The 24,276-nt window shown below is 33.1% G+C and overlaps 2 protein-coding genes across 3 annotated transcripts in view; one reads left to right on the top strand and one right to left on the bottom strand.

Annotated features, from left to right (window-relative positions):
- The window catches only part of LOC114331767 (probable G-protein coupled receptor CG31760), a 923,592-nt gene that overhangs the window by 163,710 nt on the left and 735,606 nt on the right, over nucleotides 1-24,276 (bottom strand). The window lies entirely within an intron of this gene.
- LOC126890614 (fumarylacetoacetate hydrolase domain-containing protein 2-like) overlaps nucleotides 12,389-24,276 on the top strand; it is a 56,154-nt gene continuing 44,266 nt past the window's right edge. Inside the window, exons 1-2 of the mRNA XM_050659697.1 lie at nucleotides 12,389-12,802; nucleotides 20,242-20,458. Of these exons, the coding sequence (XP_050515654.1) occupies nucleotides 12,597-12,802; nucleotides 20,242-20,458 (423 nt within the window). The 5' untranslated portion in view covers nucleotides 12,389-12,596. The remainder of the gene's footprint in view (nucleotides 12,803-20,241; nucleotides 20,459-24,276) is intronic.

Here is a 24,276-nt window from a genome sequence, read left to right as displayed (position 1 = left end):
GCTGGATATTAGATTGTCGGGTAACAACTTTCTTTTCTAAAAAGAAATATGTCGTACTGTGAAATATTTATGTGAAACAAATTTTATGTACACTGCATTAAGAATTAGAAAAATCAAAATAGATAGATACTACCTATTTAAATTATGAATTGGCAACATTGTGTCATTATACGGAGATTAAATAGACAAAATATCAGCCTAAATGATTAACGAAACGGAGGCATTTCGATTGTACCTGGGAGGCATTTCATGTATGAAAATATTTACCTGAAAAAGTGGGAGGCATTTCGATAACGCCGTTGTCAATCTGGTGGTATGGAGACGATATTTATTGTCGTTTTCTGTGCTACTTCGATTGATAACTTACTTTTAAAAATATCTATTTCTAACAATTTTAAAGCTAAATAGTCCTCACCAAAGCCAAAAATTCCACAAAAATAATTAAAAAGTTAAAAAATATAAAAAATACCTGCTTATTACTACAATCTTCCTCGAGGCACTTTCGAGTGGAAAGTTATGTTGCAAAATTTTTCATCAAGTTATCACGGAAAAGCAGAAAAGGATTTTTTCTAACGGTGCGACTGCTCCCGGGTTAAGTGCATCTTTGTACTAAAGTAATTAAGGTTCAATTGAACTATTTTAGGTCCCAGAATATGTAATTTAATTTATGACCTACCGTTTTGTTACACCCTGTAGGATTCATAATATAATTTTATCCATTTATATAAACATTCTATGTTTAAATCGCATTTGTATTTATATTTGTATTTGTATTACGTTATGAAGTTAATCATATTAATGAAGTAATGGATTTGCAAATAGGAATTTACATTTAAACCAATATATATGTATATTATTATATAAGTCAATGTTGTTAATTAGAACAATATTGACATATCGTAACCAATTTTATTTGTAGTCTAATAAATGCCAGAATAACATGAATGAAATACATTTATGTTTCTTTCATTGTTTTATTAAATTATACTCGACAGGATCAATCAGCCATTGATTAATCCTGTACAAGCACAAGGCCAATTATTTCAATTAATAAGGGATTGTTTGTTTGCTAATGAGAACAAAAAATTGTCGTTCATCAGGGACACTTATTTCATCGGCATAGCGTGTTAAAATCTGAAAATAAGTCTGTGTGGTCAACAGCAATCGCTAGCTAACATCATCTAATCATTTGAATTGGCTGGTGTAAAAGTTTGCAAAAAATTAAACAATATTGTAGCGTGCTTACGGTTAAAATAATACTCTCGGTTAGTTTATACGAATTTATTTATACAAGTTACAGACGAATTTATTTTACAGACTAACTAATCCTAAAAATTCCATCCTTATTTATATTGAATACAAAAATACAAGCCATGTCCTTGAAGGTTCCAGAAAAACGGAACCGCCCTACTTTAGTAATTAGGCGATCTTTCTCGAGAAATCTTTTCCTCGCTCGTCTGATGAGTCATCCTTCCAGCTATATCCATACGTAACGAGCTGTCGAGACGGAACCTGTTATTTGCTGTCGGTAATTCGTCACAATATTAAGAATAACAAAAGCCGTGTAATTGTTAGATCGAGAATTTCCAAAATGAATGAAAGTTTCTATTCAAAATAATCACAAAAAACTTAAGACAGCTGTTTTTAAATATTACAATGTTCACCGTTTATAGTTCATCATTATCAAGGCTATTCAATCCGGATGGAATATTTGCCGTTCTTACTTAGAGCTCTCTGATTCGCTTATTGCCGTGAACCACTCCACATTCCACGTGTGTGTTATCAAAGTTTGTTGTGTGAATTGGCTTTCGTTACAACTTTCTTCTACTCATTTCGATATGTGCATAGTTTCCTACAGTTTCTCTCTTTCTCTCGTGACCTTGATATGATTTCTCTCATGAATTTTGATATCTCTCATGGCCTGGTCCTCCCATCTCGCTCTGGGTCGTCCCCTTGGTCGTTCAGTTTCTGGTTTCCATCTGGTGATCTTCTTAATCAGTAGGTCGTTTTTACTTCACTCTGTGTCCTAGCCATCCTAGTCTCTGCGCTTTAATAAATCTAACTATATCTTCTCCCTTCATTATTCCTCGTAGTTCATGGTTCGATGTGCTTCTCATTTCTCCGTAGTCCATTCTTATCGAGCCCATAATCCGTCTGAGGATTTTCCTTTCGAATATTCTCAATTTTTCTTTATATTTTTCTGTGAGGCACATTGTCTCAGCTGGTCGGATTGCAACTCTGTATATTTTCAGTTTTGTATTACTGGATAAGTTATTGTCCTTAATTACCCTATGATATCTCCAGTATATTTTGTTGCCTACTAGTATTCGCTCCGTTACTTCTTAACTCCTCTTATTTGGGCCATTCACTATTATTACCAAATAGTTAAATTGTTGAACTCTTTCAAAAGTGTAGTTTTAAATCTTGATTTCTCTCGTCCTGTTATCTTGTCTTCTAGACCAGAGAAGATTTTGTTTTTCCTTTGATAATTTCTAGAACTCTTTTCCGTGCTTCCTTTGCCAGGGTTGTTACTGCTCCTATTAATTTATTCTTGTTTCTTCCCATAAGAACTGTGTCATCCGCAATTGCAACTATTTGTGTTGAGGAGTGGCCTATATATATATATATATATATATATATATATATATATATATATATATATATATATATATATATATATATATATATATATATATATATGGACCGTTCACTCTTGTTAGAGTATAGGTCGCTCAAATACTATGAGCTCTTTTAATCCATTTCACGCGGTGGATTAGTCCGCAGTTTCCTTTAGGTCGTCGTTCATAGGTTGTGATGTTTTTTGCCTTCTCTACTATCTTCTTCGACTCTCTTCGGTCCTGAATCTTTTCTTTCCAGTTTGCAATTTCCTTTTTTTTATATCGTATAGCAGTTGATCTTCCCATCTTATTTTTGGTCTTCCTCTTGGTCTATTTTTTTCTGGATTTCAGTTCGTTACCTTCCTGATCAGTTCTCCTACCCCTCTTCTTTGTGTGTGCCCAAACCATCTGAGCTTTTGTGCTTTAATGAATTTTACTATATCTTCTCCTTCAGCTATATTTATTATTTCATGGTTCATCGGCTTTCTATATTCTCCTGTTTCTGTCTTTACTGGGCCATGTATTCTTCTCATAATTTTTCTCTCAATTATTCTTAACTTTTCTTCGTCTTTTTTCGTAAGGCACATTACTTGTGCTCCATAGGCTATCACTGGTCTAATTGCTGCTGTAAATATTTTTGATTTTGTTTTTTTTGCCCAGGTTTTTGTCATTGAGTAGTCGGTGATATTTCCAATATACTCTATTACCTGCTTTAATTCTTTCGTTTATCTCTATACTCCTTCCGTTTTTGCCGTCCACCATCACCAGCAGGTATTTGAAGCAATCTACTCTCTGGAATGTATTTTCACCTATTTTTATTTCTGTTATTCTATTTACATTGTCTCTTGTGCTAATAAAGTATTTTGTTTTATTCTGATTGATTATTAATCCTCTCGTCTTTGCTTCTCTTACCAGGGTTAAAAGTGCCTCTTCTAGTATTTTTTTATCTTTTGCTACCAGTCCCAGTTCATCCGCATATCCTATGATCTGTGTTGAGCTTTGAATAATTGTCTTTTTTAGCCCTGTGTCCCTAATTACTCATTCTAGAGCGATATTAAATAGTGTCGTTGACTCCCTCGTTTGAGTTTAATGTCGTTTGTATCTCCATCATTTGTTTTAACTTTTGCTGTTGAGTATTTCATTGTCATTCTAGTTAGCCTTATTAATTTTGCCGGTATCTCCATTTTTTTCATTTCCTTTAATAATTGTTGTCTGTATGTGCTGTCGAATGCCTGTTGAATGTCGATGATTAGTATGTGTAATTCTATGTCATGTTCATAGCTTTTTTCAATTGATTGTGTTAGTACGTGTAATGCATCTATTGCTGATCTTCCTTTTCTAAAGCCCTGTTGGTATGGTGCTATAATTTTTTCTGTGTACTGATTTAGTCGGTTTCTTATAATTGTGGTCAATATCTTATACGTTGTATTTAGTAGCATAATTGCTCTGTAGTCGCAGCACTTAGTTGGATCTCCTTTCTTAAAGATTGGTGCGATATGTCCGTTTTTCCATTCTATGGGCATGATTTCGTCCTTCCAAATTGTAACCAATAACTTGTGCATTCGCTTCGTGAGCTCCTCTCATCCGTTGACAGTTCGTTGTTGATTTCATCTGGCCCTGGCGTTTTGTTTACTTTTAGTTGTTTTAATACTTCCATGAATTCCTGATAAGTAGGTGCACATTCCCCTTCATCTCTGTTATCTCTTATATCCTCATCCTCTGAATCTGCCTTGTTGTTGTTTTTGTATAGGTCCGTGAAATGTTTTTCCCAATCTTTTTGGTTTATTTTTGTGACAGTTTTTTTGGTACTGTATTATTGTTTTATGTATTCGAACAATTTCTTGTTGTCTTTATTATTCGTTTCTAATTCTTGCATTTGTTCATAGATCCATGTGTTCTTGTTTCTTCTATAGAGTTTCAATGCTTCCTGTTTTTCTTTTCTATATTAGTCCAGTTGTTCCTGTTCGTCACTATGTAGCCATTTGTTTCTTGCGAGGTGCTTCAGTTGACTTTTTTGGTGACATTCCTCATCAAACCATTCTTTCGATTCTTTGTTTTTTTGGAATCCTATTATTTTTTCTGCTATCTCTATTATGCTGTTCTTTATGTTTTTCCATTCCTCTTCTATTTCTATGTTCTCGTACCTACCCAGTTTCTGTTCCAGTTGTTCTGTATATTTTTGCTTTGTTTCTTGCGTTTTCAGTTTGGCTATATTCCATTTCCTCCTTTTTCTTTCCTTATGATTATTTGCTTTGCTTATTTTCATCTTAAGTTTTGCTATCAACAGTATGTGATCAGTGTCCGCATTTGCCCCTTTATATGACCTTACGTCTTGTACTATTTGTGTCCACTTTTTCGAAATTAGAATATGATCTATTTGGTTTCCATCCATTCTTCCTGGTATCATCCATGCTATTTTGTGTTCTTTTTTATGTTTGTGTTGAGTACTAACTATAGATGTGTTTGTTGCTGCTGCTAGGTTGCAGATTTTTCCTCCATTATCATTCATAGTTTCATGAATGGTTTCTTTGCCCGCTACATTAGGATTATAGTCCTCCTTTCCGATCTTTGCATTAAAGTCACCCAATATTATTAATATGTCACTCCTCGGAATATTTTCACAGGTTTCTTCCAGGATGTCGTAGAATTCTGCTTTATCTTCTTGGCTTGCTTCTTCCGTGGGTGCATAGTTCCCTCCAGTTTCTCACTTTCAGAATTTTGATATCTCTCATGACCTGTCCTCCCATCTCGCTCTGGGTCTTCCCCTTGGTCGTTCAGTTTCTGGTTTCCATCTGGTGATCTTCTTAATCAGTAGGTCGTTTTTACTTCCCTCTGTGTCCTAGCCATCCTAGTCACTGCGCTTTAATAAATCTAACTATATCTTCTCCCTTCATTATGCCTCTTAGTTCATGGTTCATTCTTCTTCTCAGTTCTCCGTTGCCCATTCTTGTCGAGCCCATAATCCGTCTGAGGATTTTCCTTTCGAATATTTTCATTTTTCTTCATCTTTTTCTGTGAGGCACATTGTCTCAGCTGCGTACGTAACTACTGGTCGGATTGCAACTCCGTATATTTTCAGTTTTGTATTTCTGGATAAGTTATTGTCCTTCATTACTATATGATATCTCCAGTATGTTTTGTTGCCTACAAGTATTCGCTCCGTTACTTCTTCACTCCTCTTATTTGGGACATTCACTATTATTACCAAATATTTAAATTGATGAACTCTTTCAAAAGTGTAGTTTTATCTTGATTTCTCTCGTCCTGTTATCTTATCCTCTAGAGCAGAGAAGATATTTTGTTTTTCCTTTGATAATTTCTAGACCTCTTTCCCGTGCTTCCTTTGCCAGGGTTGTTACTGCTCCTTTTAATTTATTCTTGTTTCTTCCCATAAGAACTATGTCATCTGCAATTGCAACTATTTGTGTTGAGGAGTGGCCTATAGTTCCTTTAATTCCGCTGGCCTTAATTGTTCCTTCTAGTGCTATGTTGAACAGTGTGGTTGACAGGGAATCGCCCTGTCGCACTCCTATTGCAATTGATTTTGAGCTTTTTTTTTCTCATAGGCATCTTTCAGTGCGTCACAGTTTTTCGATTTTTTTCTAACGCATTAAATTGTATGTGACAGAAAAAAGGCAAGTCTGTGATTAAACACATTTATAACATTTATTCTAGTTGTCGATAGATGGCGCTATAATCGAAAAAAATTATTTACGAATTATATAATATATTTACGAATATATAAATATATTTTATAAATGCAATAACCACAATTGATTTGTTTTTATGCCAAATTGCAAATAAAATGTGACAACTGTCAGATTTGACTTAAATGGCATGTTAGAATAAATGTTATAAACGTATATTATCACGGACTTGCCTTTTTTTTCTATCATTTGTGACGCACTGAAAAATGCCCATGAAAAGGACCATACTACCTTCTTCTGTCGTTACTTTAGCTCGAGATCCATCCAGAGTCATTTATAGTTATTTATAGTTATTATTACATTTTTCCAGATCATGAAATCTTAATTTAGATTTTTGAATTAATTCTAGGTACGTGGTATGTTTTAGTTTTTTTATAATTCGCAAGAGAATTAGTGTTAGTTTTTTATTATTTTATTTTTCAAATGAACACTAGATTGCTTAACTTCAGGAGTTATCCACTTTTATTGCGAGTCTGCTTACTAATATTACAAACTTTTACTGGATAGTAACAATTTAACACATTTATTAAACTGCTTGTAAAATCTTCAAATGAGAAAATGAGATATCAAAAGCAATAGAAATACGTAGAGGAGTAAGACAGGGATGCATTTTGTCACCACTGCTATTTAATGTATATAGTGAAAGCATCTGTCAGGAAGCCCGTTTGCAAGCAAATGAAGGAATCGTAATCAATGGAGAGGTTGTAAATAATATTCGATACGCAGACGACACTGTACTAGTTGCAAGAACAGTAGAAGAATTACAACGATTACTTACAAACATAAATATTGCTTGCAACAATTATGGCATAAACATTAATATCAAAAAAACCAAGTATATGGTCTTCAGTAAAATCATGACACAACCAGCACATATTAGTATAATCGGCATTCAAATTGAAAAAGTATCAAGTTACAAATACTTGGAAACTTTAATAAACGAAACTGGAGACCAAAACAATGAAATAAAAAGAAGTATCGAAATTGCCAGGGCCACCTTCATAAAGATGAGAAAATTCTTCTGAAACAGATATATAAACATCCCTCTACGATTAAGAATGCTAAGAGGCTACGTATTTAACACGCTATTATACGGTGTAGAGGCCTGAACTCTCAAACAGAACAACATAAAAAATATTGAAAGTTTCGAGATGTGGTGCTACCGTCGAATGCTGAAGATAAGTTGGGTTGAAAGAATCACAAATCTTGAAGTAATACGAAGGAAACGAAGAGACCCAGAAATTTTGTTAACGATAAAACGAAGAAAACTCGAGTATTTGGGTCACCTGATGAGAGGTCATAAATACGCATTACTTCAAAATATAATGCAAGGAAAAATAGAAGGAGAACGGAATCCAGGCCGTAGAAGAATGTCATGGATGCGGAATTCGAGAGAGTGGTTTGGCTGCACCACTAATGAACTTTTTAGGTCAGCTGTAAACAAAGTCAGGGTAGCCTTGATGATTTCCAATCTCCGATAGGAGTGGCACAAGAAGAAGAAGAAAATCTTCAAAACAATTATCAACATAATATCGGTTAAATACATTTAACTTATTAAATTTATGAATTTAATCCAAAAATCACCTGTTTATAAAGTGGACGGTGAAGACATTGACGTTTGAAGTTACGTCATAAATGATATTAGTTACGTAGGCATTATGGATGTAATTTTTACTACATTGATAAGAAGCTTATCAGTATTAACTGGTTCTCTGCCTGAATCCTGGATTAACTGTTTACCATGTGTAGTTCTTTGTTTTTGCTATGAAGGGGAGAGTTGGATCAAACGGGATAGTCGGATAAAACGGGATACCTAGCATAGAGACCCAACTAGTGGTGCTATCAATTGGACAACGACGGAAACTTGTTATCAGTCGTCATTTTAACATTCTCAGTTCGTTTTACCTCGATGCCACTATTTGATGAAAAGTTGTTGTGTTTAGAATTGTTTGACTCCATTTTTTTGATACTTTGTACTTTTAAGTGCGTTGTTTTCTACATTATACTGCCTACATATATAAAAATATAATTCCGATGACTATTACATTTAATTAAGCAGTCATTAACGAATATTCTCATGTGTAGTCTACCTAATTTTACTTTCACATTTAGGCAGCAGACATTTTTGTTTTGAAAAATGTCTGAGTTTGACAAAACGGGACACTTATAAGTTGGATAAAATCGGATACAGTTTCTTATGTCCCGTTTTATCTACCTATTTATTTGTTGGCCTATTAATTTTTTAAATAATATGAAGCGTTTTCTCATACCGCAGAGAAGAACAACATATTTTTATGTTACTTTTGTTCTGATATACGTACCTAGTCCTAAATAAAAGATCGTATTTCCCATTTTGCCATAAAGCATAAAAACGCCTATTTTTAAGTTTCTAACTACTGAAGGTATTATTCTTTCAAGAGTAAATTTTACTATACAGCTTATTGTCTACTTAATTTAGACATAAATTAAGTTTTAGATAATTTTATACAAAAAACTAAATATTATAAATCTATCCCGTTTTATCCAACCACGGTTGGATAATAAATATTTTTTTTTACAATTTTCCAGTTATTAAAAATAGCTAAAGATGTGTGTTTTGTCTGCTGCAATAAATGTTATACCTATAAAAAATAATATTATGATAATTTCTTTAACATATTTTCCGTAGTAAAAGTAAACAAGAATGGTACCCCGTTTTGTGCAACTCTCCCCTACGATAGTTCAATTGGCGCTAAAAGGTGGACGATTCAAATGGAAACAATGTGCAGAAAAAAGAAATTTAGAAAAATAAAGTGATTCTGATTTTGAATATTATCTTTATACCAGATTGTGACAATTCATTGTAATGAAAATTAGATTTCATACTTGTTGTTTAATGGAGTTCGCCAAGGTGATGCCTTATCAATAACACTTTTTAATCTAACTTTAGAAGCCGTTGTTAGAAGACAATTGAATATGAACGGCTGCATTAATACAAGATCTATGCAAATATGCGCATATGCGAATGATGTTGCCATAATAAGCCGCAACAATAGGGTAGGGTATTAAGTTTGGTTTATATATAAATGAAAGCAAAACTAAATATATGAAGTGCACAAAGTCGAATCAACATGAGAATCTAAAGATAGACAACCATACCTACGAATATGCCTCCAATTTTCCCTATCTAGGCTCAATAATAAATGGCAACAACAACACCAGTCAAGAAATACAAGCACGGTAAACATGTTTACTCTGATTGGAGAACAAAGGGAACCATTCTCGTTGGAACTTTACCGCGCTGAGCAGATGGGACTTGAATTATAAATTGTAAAATTCCCCCATCTTCCTTAGTCTCAGCATCCGTTATGGCTTGCAAATTGTAGAAGCCTCGGAGGTGTAACCAGAGAAGGTTCCCATTGTTTTCAGTCTGGTGGGGTGTAGAATAGCAGTATGTTGTTTTATATGCCATTGGATTGAAAACTTAGTCTTATCTTACAATTTGTATAGAGCTGATGTAACTTTTTTGGGTCCTGATTTATAAATTTCTTACTATACCAGGTCAGTTAAACTTTTTTACCACATTAGGTAAAAAGGGTAAAAAAGTAGTAAACTGTTTTATGGGATTTCGATTAGGATACAAATTAATAAAGATATTATTCGTTACTTCTTCACTTTTACGCTTATCATCATATCCTGTTCTAAACTCCCAAAACACTAAAATCCCAATTCGCTCTTTTTCAGATAAATTCTCTATTGTGACTTTCAATGAAAGGAATAATATTTCATTCATATTATTCATTCATATTATTCTGATATTTTTATTCGGCTTTATATACAATCGGTTACGATATACCTACCAATATCGTTCTAATTAACAAAATTGACTTATAGAATAATATACATATATATTGGGCTAAATAATACTACTATTTGCATATCCATTACTTTATTATTATGATTAATTCCCAAATAGATATATAGCTGGGATTTGTATGCAAAATAGAGAATATTAGAGACTAACAAAATTAAACTGTAATTAAATATTAAAAAATAAGCAACTTCCATTCATTCATCATTATACCAAATCATTATAGTAATAAAATTGGTGTATTTTTTTGTAAACTCCAATATTATAGAGGGGGCCGCAAATGACCCCTCTTCTGCTACTATATTCACCATTTCATTCACTGAACGCCTGAAATGGTCAATAATGTTATAAGAGGTCTCAAGGAAAGAGGGTTTGTTTCAAGCAAAAATTACAAAGTAGATGCATAACAATATCCTAAGTGCTCTAAACTTTGTTGCAAATACAGGCTAAACACAGTTGCTCGAAATGACCTAGTGTTACTAAACTAAAAAAAACTGCCGCCACTACCAAATGTTTTGCTATCGGCTAAAAGGCAAAATCTGTAAAGAAAGTGACTAAGGCCAAAAAAGCCGCATCAATGATAGAAAAAGCCGGACAAGGCGAAGAAAGTTGAAAAGAAAAAACTGCGCCATGTTCTTCCGTCAATTCTGACTTCCGTAGAGGCCAAAGTAATAACACCAACTAAATTTACCAAAAATTCAGTAAATCAATCATGCACAATTCTTTGTATAATTCTCACAACTTATAGAACGTATTTGATGTTCTCCCCCTCTTCACTTTTTTATTTTCCGGTATTATTTCTCAATGAATTAAAATTTTTGGATATATACATATACATAGACGGAGAGGCTGCGCTGAAAAATCTCTTTGAATTTATTAAAGCTAAATTTTTCACAGTTGATTACTGTGATTGTGTAGAGAAACATACTGCGGTCGGTCAAGCGAAACGTAGAACAGGGGTTACTGAGAGGGTATAAAAATTGCTTTCCTAAGAAGGTAATTAAATCCATTTACTAAGGCTGAAAATCAGTACACACATTCTAAATTGAATATAAATAAAAGTTATTATAGTCGGTCAGCTGTATGACGGGACAGAGCCGGTTGGTCGGCCCCAATGAATATACAGGGTTATTCACTATATTTTGAGCCCCTTGTAAACTGCTTTATTTACAGAATTAGAAAAAAATGTAAAATACAAAAGATATTAGATTTTTTAATTATGATTTTTTGACGTATATATCGTACTAGTGACGTCATCCATCTGGGCGTGATGACGTAATCGACTATTTTTTTTAAATGAGAATAAGGGTCGTGTGCTAGCTCATTTGAAAGGTTATTCAATTCTCTACACAGTACTATAAACATTAAGATCATTATTTATACAGGGTGTCCAAAACATTTTTTTAATTATTAATTAAACAATTAATTTAATTAAATTTTTTTGGATGACCCTGTATAATAATTCACGTTAATGTTTATATTACTGAATAGGGAATTGAATAACCTTTCAAATAAGCTAGCACTTGATCCCTATTCCTATTAAAAAATAGTCGATTACGTCATCACGCCCAAATTGATGACGTCACTAGTACGATATATATGTCAAAAAATCATAATTTAAAAATCGAATAACTTTTGTATTTTACATTTTTTCTAGTTCTGTAAATAAAGCAGTTTACAAGGGGTTCAAAATATAGTGAATAAACCTGTACATTCATATAGCTGACCGACCGGCTATGTCCCGTCATATAGCTGACCGACTATAATAACTTTTATTTATATTTAATTTAGGATGTGTGTACTGATTTTCAGCCATAGTAAATGGATTTAATTACCTTCGTAGGAAAGCAACTTTGATACTCTCTCAGTAACCCCTGTTCTACGTTTAGGATGACCGACCGCAGTATGTTTCTTTACACAATCACAGTAATCAACTGTGAAAAGTCTAGCTTTAGTAAATTTAAAGGGATTTTTCAGCGCTGCCTCTTGGACTAATATGTAGAAGGTGGTAGGTAAAATGCAAATTTTGCGTTGCTCTAAAAAATTAAGATTGTTAAGTTGTACTTTTTAGCATTTTATTCATAGCAATGTGGAAAAAAACTTTCTCTTTTTGAGACAACATGGCAACCATGTAAAATACTATGTTGAAGTTAATTGTTATTTAATGCTATCAACAATAAATTCTCATTACTTCATGTTGTAATTTTAAAAAGGTTATTAATGTCAAAAACAAATATAACAAAACAACACAGTAATTTAGAACAAAATGTATCAATCCAATGTGTTCCAGTAATAGTGAGATAAACAGATAAAAGAAAAGATAAGCATTTACGAGTATTACTTGTGCCACTCAGTTTTACATTAAGTAATAATAAACATAAAATATTTTAATTAAAAACTCTCACAAAATACGTGATATAAATGAATATTTGCCGTAGATTTAGTCAGTATGTTAACAAAAACTTAGAGAAAATGAAGATTGTTCAGTTTAAACTTAACGATAACAAAGTTAGAATAGGTGTACTAAGTGGTGATAATGTAATAGACATTAATGCCAGTGATCCAACTATTCCGAATTCTTTAGTTGAATTCTTACAAGATGAAAAAGCTTTGGATAAAATTAAAAGGTATGTTATGTCCACTAATCTATCTTTTTGGTTTTTTGTTAAATCGCTCTTGCAATACCAACAATTTTTTTCGCAAACATATTGACAGGGTCAAGGTGAATGTGATATTTCGCCATAACATAATTTTGTAATATTATATCCTTTATCATTTCCATTTTCTTAATTTCATTTTCCAAAATTACAATTTTGTTGGTTAGATTAGAAATTGTCTACTCGAATTCATGTTTAAGATTAAGTTGACTTTCCTTTCTGCTTAATTGAAGCATTTCATTTTCAGATTCTAACACTTGTATTGTGGTTATCATTTTCTTGCTCATCTCGATCAGTTCTTCAATAGAACTATTCAATTTTGTTATGGTCAAATCCCTTTCAACGATTTTCTGCAAATATTCTTGATTTGTCATTTTGACATTTTTAACTTCATTTTTTAACCCATCAATAAGTTTATTTTGAATAAGTTTATCAATATATTTATATTCAGCATCCCGAATTGTTTCTTCAAAACTTTCAGAACTCTTCTTTAAGCGCATAATATAGGAGTCTTTCTCAGTCAACAATTTTTGAAACTTTTTAATTTCCTCCCCAAAAGTCGTTTGCCTAAACTCTTCATCATCTTTAACCTGCTGGCATTTAGTAGAGCAGTATATTGTGTTACTGTCAATTTTTATGAAGTGCTTTAAATCTCTTTCCAGGCAGCTTGGATGAAATATATTCAGACAAACCACACATATAATATTATTAAATTCTTTCGTGGTGCAACATTTAAATTTATATTTGGTAGACATTTTTGACTCGTCAATATAATTTGTAAAAACTTTACAATTACCATAGAATTAAATAATACACTATACAAACATAAAAACATAAGGGATAGACAAAGGAGTACTCGCTTCACGTCCAGGGGTCATTCAGGACGACTTAAAAGACACACAAGAGGACCACGGAAGGATAGAGCAGGGTATAACAAAGGAAATGATACTTTTAGTGTGTACTGCGATCAACTACCTTCTAACAATATCGGTTCATTATTTATAAAAATTTTCAAATCATAAAAGCCTGCTTGTTGCACTAGTAGTCACTTCCAAACATCTCTATAAAAACATCAAATAAATCAAATAAAACAAAATAAAATTAGGCAGCAATAATCCCAAATTTCAACTACGCCACTAATGATTATTAAATTGCTGAGATATCTTATCTTAATGAGCTTTAAATGAATATTTTAAATTAAAGGGACAAAAAAAAGGACAAGAGAACATAAAATGAAAAGCGTTAAACGCAATCTATCACCATAGGAAGAAAAATTTTGTCGCTGTAAAAATACAGTTGGATAGACGAAAAAAAGCTGAACAATTCAATACCTTTTTCCACCCAAAAACATCGGAAATTATCCGTGAAAATCTTCGTAAAACACAGAGCACAATTTAACAGATATTCTCACTAGCAGCCATCTTACACACCTGATGTGTAGATAGAATGCTTGCCATCTTACACACCTGATGTGTAGAATGTGTAGATAGAATGTTTGCGATTGGCGAGAAGATATGGATGGAGGGAGAACAGAGTGTTTGAGTCTCAGATTGATGAAGGAAAAAGGTTACTGTGTAATTAAGGTCTGAAGAGAGCAGTCCAGTTCGAAAAGTAGTGAATTTATGTGAAGTGATTAATTTGATGGCCGTGTAAGCAAATTGCTGTTGAGACGAAATCGTGATCGAGTCGAGAAGTAAAATCTCCACGTGTCCGAATAGATTCCAGTTTCTGTCTGAAACGAGTAGCCGGTTTTTATCAATTTTGCACAAGATATCGAGCTGAGAAAAAAATCAAGGAAGTATTAAGATTGATATTGTTTGTATCGAGTCAGAGACTAAATTGAGGAGAGATTTCGAGTGTTGTTTGTTGGTGAAGCAGTTAGAAGAGAAGGAGCGTCGCGGCATCCGATAGAGCACGTGTGGGGGAACCGAGGACAACACAATCCATGATAAGAAGTATAGAAGATAAAAAAGGTTAGTCAGCTTATTTTTAAAAAGGAGAGTTGTTTTATATTACATACCATATTTGTTTTAATTCATACATAAATTCATAGAAGATATAAGTCATAAGTAACCTATTTAAAAAGGTGAAAATTAAAATTTGTTTTATTTTTATAATAAACCGAATATTTTAAAGGAAAATTTGTTAAAAAAAGGAAATAGTAGAATTAAAGATTAATTTAGTAGATAAGAAGTTTTTACAACAAAATTGAGTTTTAGCATACTTTTTGAATCGTATATTTATGGTATAGCATATAAAAAAATAATATTTGTAGAATTTATATGATTTTGAGTACATTTATTTTCCTTGTTTTGCCCTGGATGAAGTGAGCAACTAGGAATACTAGAAGCCACAAACCAAAGGTAATACATTAAAATCAATTAGCCCTGAGAATAAATTTTATTGGAAAGTTTTATGAAATTTGGGTTTTGTCTCTATAAGTAGTAATTAAAATAATTAATTAATTAATCGAATTAATAAGATGCTGATCAATCTCATAACAGAGAGAAAATATAGAGCTTAACCATATATTTTAAATTTTGTTCCGGAATCATCGAGGCTGGCTCATAGCTTCGCTGCCTATATCTCTAGATATTCTATTCTAGTCTTGAAAAAATAGACAGCCGGGTCCCCTTCTGAATTCAGGTAAGCAACAGCTTCTCGATGTTCTTACATATAAAGTTACAGTCTACACCCGTTTGCTGGGGATGACCGATGTAACATTGCCTCCTCCTTAAGAAATGGTTCCTCCTGAAACCTTGTCGGGACTGGAACTGGATTATGGTATTGGCAACTGGACCCTCTTTTACAACTCCCAGTTGTATAAAAGTGGCAAGGGACACCTGGACTTCGGTGTCTTTAAATATTTCTTCCATATATTTCGGACAACCTGCCAATCTAATTGGCGGCATTCTAGCTTTGGCATGGCTAACTTTTGCACGTCGGACTCCAACACGTGCTCTTACAATTATGAAAGTAATACTTGGTAGGTAGGTTGGTAGTGGATAGTGTCTTTTGTTACAAGATAGAAAAGATAACGTGATACTTCTCGGAGTTTCAAAGCATTTCCGGGAGCTGGCAGTTTTCATTGAAGTTCTGCAACTTAACCTTATTCTATTCACGTATAGAATAATTTAATTATATTCACGTATATATAACTATTCACGTACAGCTTATTTGCGCTACATAAAGATGTAGCGACTAATACCATACTGTCGGTGTGTGCATGCGCCAGGGCATGTAAAAATTCATCCTCGTGCGTAAAGAACTTAAAAAAAAGCAGAAGATAGAGACGAATCTGCCTCGAAGAGTGAGAGAAATGCACATTCTTATTAGTTACTTAATTAATGTCGACAGTTAACACTCCACTGGGATTCAAACCATGATTTACCGCACACCAAGGATAAATCCCGACCGTTACAATTACAGGGGCTACACATTTTTAAATTATCTCACACTTTCATATTTTTAAGCTATAATGAATCCTAATTGCTAATTTAGAAAACCAGGCAAGTATTTTATCACGTCAAGTCCAATTAATTATAAAACGGGACCTCCTAAGTTCGAAGAATATTTAAGACAAATTTATGTCGTAAAAAATTGCTTACTCTCTCTTAAGAGATAGCTAATAAGACAAAAAGGGTCTTCCTTAATTAAGCTCTCGACAGAATTGCCAGGATTGCATTATATTCTATCAAAAAAATTTAATCATTGCGCTATTAATTTAGAACATACCATAACATTGCAGCATTCTGTTTTATTGTAAATCAATGATTTAGTGACAATTTGTAGGTTAATAGTTATTTATGATATAAGTGTTAAAAGTACAATTTTAAGGCACGCATGTGAGAGTTTGCAGAATTAGCGAAGCGAATTTTAACACGTATATCATACAATATTTTTTCTACAAACGTTATAAATTTATAAAATACAATATTTTTGTTAATTGCTGAAACCATGAAACCTATGACCCGTAAAAGGTAGAACTGGTTGTCTACACTCGAGGGGAATGTCTAAAAATTCTTAGTGAAAATATTATATCGTTACATAAACTTGTTTTTTCTACAAACGTGTTAAAAATGCAATAATACAGTTTAAATTAAATTTTAATAGTTATTTATGATATAAGTGTTAAAAATACAATTTTAAGGCACGCATGTGAAGGTTTGCAGAATGGGCGAAGCGAATTCTGCAATTCACATGAGTGCCTTAAAAATGTAATTTTAACACGTATATCATACCAATATTTTTTCTACAAACGTCTTATATATCAACAATTATAATTGATTCATTCTCAATTAGAGGACAATATCTACAAAAGCTTTTACTTGAACTTGACTGATATTCCATTTTTATATTTTTCTTAACATTACATCAAAATTACCTATACTGTCAATACGTAAATCATAACAACTATACAGTAACATCTACTTTTATTGCTGTATATTCTAACAAATTTTAATATATTTTTTTCTATAAACGTGTTAAAAATGCAATTATACAGTTTAAATTAAATTTTTAAAAACCTTCTAAAAAACCTTTTTTAAGTTGCGCAAGTTGTACTGTTAATATTAATGTTAATAAATGAAATGTAAAAAATATTTTGACGTTTGTTTTCTAAATTTGACATTTCAATTTTAACTGCAGTGCCTTAAAATTTTTGAAGCACTACTGCTTTAATAGTTATTTATGAAACAGTTCGTGAATTATGCTTTTTGCGAACGCACGCGACTTTTAGAACACGAGCGACAACGGAGCGAGTGCTATAAATCGCGTAAGTTCGCAAAAAGTACTTCACGCACAGTTTCATACAATATTTTATCTACGAGAAACAAATAAAAAAAGCTGTAACTCTTCGTCACTGGAATTCATTTCTATTCTACAATTTTTAGAACTCTGACATTTAAAAATTCTAACTACTTTCAAACCACAAAACTGCCAAAACTTTTGCTGTAATTCATTGCTCATATTGCCATCACCATGACAACGCGAAAGTTAAGGATTGTCACCATGACAACGCGAAAGTTAAAAACAGTGCGAAAAAGTAAATCCCATTTAAAATACATTATTACTTTACTCACACTTTAAATCCTTCACGCACTGCTATCTATAATGACAGTTTTCACAAACTAAAAACCTATACATAATATGACATAGAGTAGATAAAATAACATTTTTAACGCTCCTATGGAGTGCTAAAAGTTGCATTTTTAACACGTTTGTAGAAAAAAAACCTTTTAAACCACCTTTTTCAAATTGCGCATGTTGTATTAATATTAGGTTTGTTCTAGCATCAGTTTCAAACGGTTTGAAATTATCAGCGAATAGTGGACCAGCGCGAGTAGAGGGGATAGCACTGGTGACTGTATTATGTTCCCTCACTGACCAACTGTTTGCTGACGGTTTCTGACTAGTTTGACTGTTTGCTAGAACAAACCTAATAATGTTAATAAATGAAATATAAATATTTTGACGTTTCACAATTTGAAAATTTACTTTTAACTGCAGTGCCTTAAAATTTTTAAAGCACTAGTGCTTTAAAGTAGCATTTTTAACACGGTTGTAGAAAATAGCTATTTCCACCTACCTCTACCGAAAGTATACTTTTCCGGACCTGATTGTAGGGAGCAAAGTTGTACTTTTCCTCTCTAGGGAGGAAAAGTAAAAGTGACGTCATGGTATTTCATTCATGAAATATAACTTATTGACGCCCTGTACAATATCTATTTTCTATTACGAAGTATCTATACATTTTAACGTTTATTTATAAAACATCCTGTATTTTGCAGAATGGTAAAAAACAGTAAATTGTTATTTTGATTTAACAATGTTTACATTAATAATTTGACTTATATTTGACAGTTGACAGTTATATTATACCTACCTACTTGTTAGTTTTAGTTCTAATAAATTTTGTTGGTTAGTTACATAAATAAATTAAGTAAAAATGAAAAAATGACTTGTTATTTGAGGAAGGTGGAAAAACCATATGTATAACATGGGAGTAAAGTGCCTTTTCCTCCCTTGAATGATTACTGGAGTAAATCTAAGTAAGTAAACTTCATTCTCGGGAAGAAAAGTAACACTTTACTCCCTTGTTATACAAATAGCTATATAAGTAAAATTGAAAAAATGACTTGTTATTTGAGGAAGGTGGAAAAACCATATGTATAACTTGGGAGTAAAGTGCCTTTTCCTCCCTTGAATGATTCTCGGGAAGTAAACTTCATTCTCGGGAGGAAAAGTAACACTTTCCTCCCTTGTTATGTTATACAAATAGCTATTTGTATAACAAGGGAGGAAAGTGCTACTTTTCCTCCCGAGAATGAAGTTTACTGCCCGACGCGTTTGTATAACAAGGGAGGAAAGTGTTACTTTTCCTCCCCAGTAATCATTCAAGGGAGGAAAAGGCACTTTACTCACATGTTATACATGTGATTTTTCCACCTTCCTCAAATAACAAGTCATTTTTTCATTTTTACATAATTTATTTATGTAACTAACCAACAAAATTTATTAGAACTAAAACTAACAAGTAGGTACAATATAACTGTCAACTGTCAAATATTCTGGCTAATTGGCTCAGCCAAGGCCATCAAATTCACACAAAAAAAAACTGTCAAATCTAAGTCAAATTATTAATGTAAACATTGTTAAATCAAAATAAAAATTTACTGTTTTTTACCATTCTGCAAAATACAGGGTGTTTTATAAATAAACGTTAAAATGTATAGATACTTACGTAATAGAAGATAGATATTGTACAGGGCGTCAATAAATTATATTTCATGAATGAAATACCATGACGTCACTTTTACTTTTCCTCACTAGGAAGGAAAAGTACAACTTTGCTCCCTACAATCAGGTCCCGAAAAGTATACTTTATACTTTTGATACGAAAACAATATTACTTGTCACATTAGCTTAAAAATAAATAATGATCGGAAATAATCAAATAAAAAAGCAACAGTTAGTCGTTCTAACAATTATGTTTGAAAACAAAAATTACAATGAAACGTAAAAGCACAATGTACAAGATCTTAAATAATCTGAAAAACCATTTTTAACCACAACAAATGGGTCAATGTCACTGAAAATTATAAACGTTAACATTCATGGTAATAAAGGTATCAAAGACTTGCCGTATCGTTTAATCGTATTTAATTTATTGTGGTTTCTAGTTTCTGTGTGTAAAAAAGAGACTACTAGGTCTAGGTAAAAAGTAATTCGTGAATAATTTCATGCATGTGCAAAGCTGCAAAGATCTGTTGGAAGACCTGTATTGCACCTGGAAAAACAAACATTTTTTGTTTGGTGTTTGCAAGTTTGTGTGAAAATTTTGTGTGAAGTTAGTAATTTAGTTAGTTCATTTTAGAATTGCATGTAAAACATTGTCTTTATCCTTCCAGTATTGCTTCAAGTCCGAAGAAAGAGCATACATTGACAAATGTTAAACTTTTATCTCCAATTACCAAGCCTGATAAAATATTGGGAGTCGCGTCTAATTACAAGGATGACTGCAACATGAGAAATATTCCATATCCCAAGGAACCGATGGTTTTTAGTAAATTTGCTTCTGTGATAATCGGACCTAATGATCCCATTCCCAAATCGGATGCAACAAACGTAAGTATTGTTATAAGTTCTTTACTTTATTTTATTTTTAACACTTAATTTATTAAATAAAAATGTATACCATTTTTATTCAGTTGCAATGCGAAGGCAAAACAATCTTACTTTTCAATTAGAATACGGAGTGCAGTCCAGTCCCTTGAATCGCGATTTTCGGCTCTTATTGGAGCCTTCATCGGAAAGAACGTAGGCACTGTTCTCCATATTTTAACTGATTCGCATCGAGAGGTTTTCCCACCCATTGCAACTGAAGTGATGATAGTAGGTGGCTAGCGCCATCTGGCATTGAAAGACGAAGTAGTTTTCAATCCTAATATGAAAATATTAAAAATATTACTAAAAGATTTTTAAATTGAAAACTTATTGGTACACTTTCCTGGTGACACCTCCAAGACTTCTACAATTTGCAAGTCAAATGGATGCTGCAGTGAAGATGAGAGGGAAGGAATTCTACACTATGCAACTCACATCCCCCGTCTGCAGCTGGTAAAGTTCCAACGGAAAAATGCACCTAGTTACTCTACGGTGTAATACGACTATAAAATAAAAATGTATACCATTTTTATTCAGTTGCAATGCGAAGTTACTTTTCAATTAGAGTACGGAGTGCAGTCCAGTCCCTTGAATCGCGATTTTCGGCTCTTATTGGAGCCTTCATCGGAAAGAACGTAGGCACTGTTCTCCATATTTTAACTGATTCGCATCGAGAGGTTTTCCCACCCATTGCAACTGAAGTGATGATAGTAGGTGGCTAGCGCCATCTGGCATTGAAAGACGAAGTAGTTTTCAATCCTAATAGTAAATTATTAATATTGAAAATATTAAAAATATTACTAAAAGATTTTTAAATTGAAAACTTATTGGTACACTTTCCTGGTGACACCTCCAAGACTTCTACAATTTGCAAGTGAAATGGATGCTGCAGTGAAGACGAGAGGGAAGGAATTCTATACTATGCAACTCACATCCCCCGTCTGCAGCTGGTAAAGTTCCAACGGAAGCAGCATCTGCAGCATCCATTTGACTTGCAAATTGTAGAAGTCTTGGAGGTGTCACCAGGAAAGTGTACCAATAAGTTTTCAATTTAAAAATCTTTTAGTAATATTTTTAATATTTTCAATATTAATAATTTACTATTAGGATTGAAAACTATTTCGTCTTTCAATGCCAGATGGCGCTAGCCACCTACTATCATCACTTCAGTTGCAATGGGTGGGAAAACCTCTCGATGCGAATCAGTTAAAATGTGGAGAACAGTGCCTACGTTCTTTCCGATGAAGGCTCCAATAAGAGCCGAAAATCGCGATTCAAGGGACTGGAGTGCACTCCGTATTCTAATTGAAAAGTAAGATTGTTTTGCCTTCGCATTGCAACTGAATAAAAATGGTATACATTTTTATTTTATAGTCGTATTACTCCGTAGAGTAACTAGGTGCATTTTTCCGTTGGAACTTTACCAGCTGCAGACGGGGGATGTGAGTTGCATAGTGTAGAATTCCTTCCCTCTCGTCTTCACTGCAGCATCCATTTGACTTGCAAATTGTAGAAGTCTTGGAGGTGTCACCAGGAAAGTGTACCAATAAGTTTTCAATTTAAAATCTTTTAGTAATATTTTTAATATTTTCAATATTAATAATTTACTATTAGGATTGAAAACTACTTCGTCTTTCAATGCCAGATGGCGCTAGCCACCTACTATCATCACTTCAGTTGCAAAGGGTGGGAAAACCTCTCGATGCGAATCAGTTAAAATATGGAGAACAGTGCCTACGTTGTTTCCGATGAAGGCTCCAATAAGAGCCGAAAATCGCGATTCAAGGGACTGGACTGCACTCCGTATTCTAATTGAAAAGTAAGATTGTTTTGCCTTCGCATTGCAACTGAATAAAAATGGTATACATTTTTATTTTATAGTCGTATTACTCCGTAGAGTAACTAGGTGCATTTTTCCGTTGGAACTTTACCAGCTGTAGACGGGGGATGTGAGTTGCATAGTGTAGAATTCCTTCCCTCTCGTCTTCACTGCAGCATCCATTTGACTTGCAAATTGTAGAAGTCTTGGAGGTGTCACCAGGAAAGTGTACCTATAAGTTTTCAATTTAAAAATATTTTAGTAATATTTTAGTAATATTTTTAATATTAATAATTTACTATTAGGATTGAAAACTACTTCGTCTTAATTTATTAGTCTCTAGTTTTAATTTATTTACGACACTAAAACATAATTTATATATGCAATTATTTACTTACAATGATTACAATTTATGTTCGACATTTATAACACGCGACATTAAGATAACGACTGAAACTACGGTCCTATATCTCGAAGGCCTATAGCGGCGCCTACATTGGATCCGTTTTTCTCCGATCCGATCCGACGTCGGCCGACATCGGATTAAAAAATAAACCCATAGTATTAAATGGCGGCGCCTACATTGGCTCCGTTTTTTCTCCGATCTGATCCGATCCGATATCGACCGACGTCGAACTGCTTCTCTGCTGTAGCTTCTCCTATCAATCGCGCGATATGGGGCGATTTACAGAACCAATGTAGATGTAGCCATTTAATACCATGAGTTTGTTTTCAAACCGACGTCGGATCGGATCGGATCGGAGAAAAATCGAATCCAATGTAGGCGCCGCCATTAAATACTATGGGTTTATTTTTTAATCCGATGTCGGATCGAAGAAATACGGATATACGGATAGGTGCGGCCATAGAAGGAAATCGTCGTCTTCGAATGTCTCTATCGAACAAGTATTATAGAACATTCTACAATCGATCTGGCACAACGGTAGGGGCGAGCGGCGTATACCGCTATACCCTTTATACAACAGTATAAAGGGTTATCTTAAGGTGATACAGTAGCGATCAACAGGTAGCAACATACGTCCAAGATTTCAAAAGTGAGGCAACAGTGCCTCGGTAATTCGACACTGACAGTGACGTTTATACTATCAAAAACCACGGTTATTAGACTTTATTACGGTTGCCTTGTCAGACGGTGGTGGGGAGACTTATATTTTTGACTTTACGTCACAAGAGTATACATTCCCATATTTTTAAATGATTTTCGATCATTGAATGTGTGTTATTGTGTATATATGTGTATTATTTGTGTTATTATGAAATAATAAGGCAAATAGTACACATTTTATCTTATACCGGGTGGTGAATCGTAAAAAGGGCCATAGCAAACTCAATGTAAAATTCTAAATTGTTGAATTCTTGCTTTCCTAATTATTTTACATCAAAAGTCATGAGAGAATACTTGTAGAGAATTAAAATCTGTATTAAAATCAAAAGTTAAAATTGTTCTACGATTTAAATGCATTCCAAAATTTTGAAAAATATGATACATTTGCTACAATAGGTATGCGTGTAAAAGTTAATCCACACGTTACTATTTAGCTGACAGTGCTCACACCATTGACTGAATAAAAAATCTTTATTATTATTAATACTTTCTCCGCAACTGAGGGTATCTTACCAACTGTATTGTTTTTAAACAATAGTTGATAAAATAAAAATATTGACAGTTCAAAAATGTGAACATTATTGCATTGTGCGTGGCCTAAGATTGGGTTGTAAACTAAAATGTATTACATTTTTACAAAATTTTGGAATATGTTTAATTACGTAGACCAATTTTAACAGTTATTTTCAATACAGATTGCCATCCTCTACAAATAGTTTCTAATGTCTTTTGATGTAAAATAATTAGGGAAGCTGGAATTCAACAGTTTAGAATTTTACATTGAGTTAATGCAAAATTTTGACGCATGTCAAAATTCTCAATGTGTTTTAATTG

This window comes from Diabrotica virgifera, chromosome 8 (assembly GCF_917563875.1).
Source record: "Diabrotica virgifera virgifera chromosome 8, PGI_DIABVI_V3a".
Lineage (NCBI taxonomy): Eukaryota > Metazoa > Arthropoda > Insecta > Coleoptera > Chrysomelidae > Diabrotica > Diabrotica virgifera.
The sequence above is the reverse complement of the archived record's forward strand: the minus strand, read 5'-3'. Positions and strand labels throughout refer to the sequence as shown.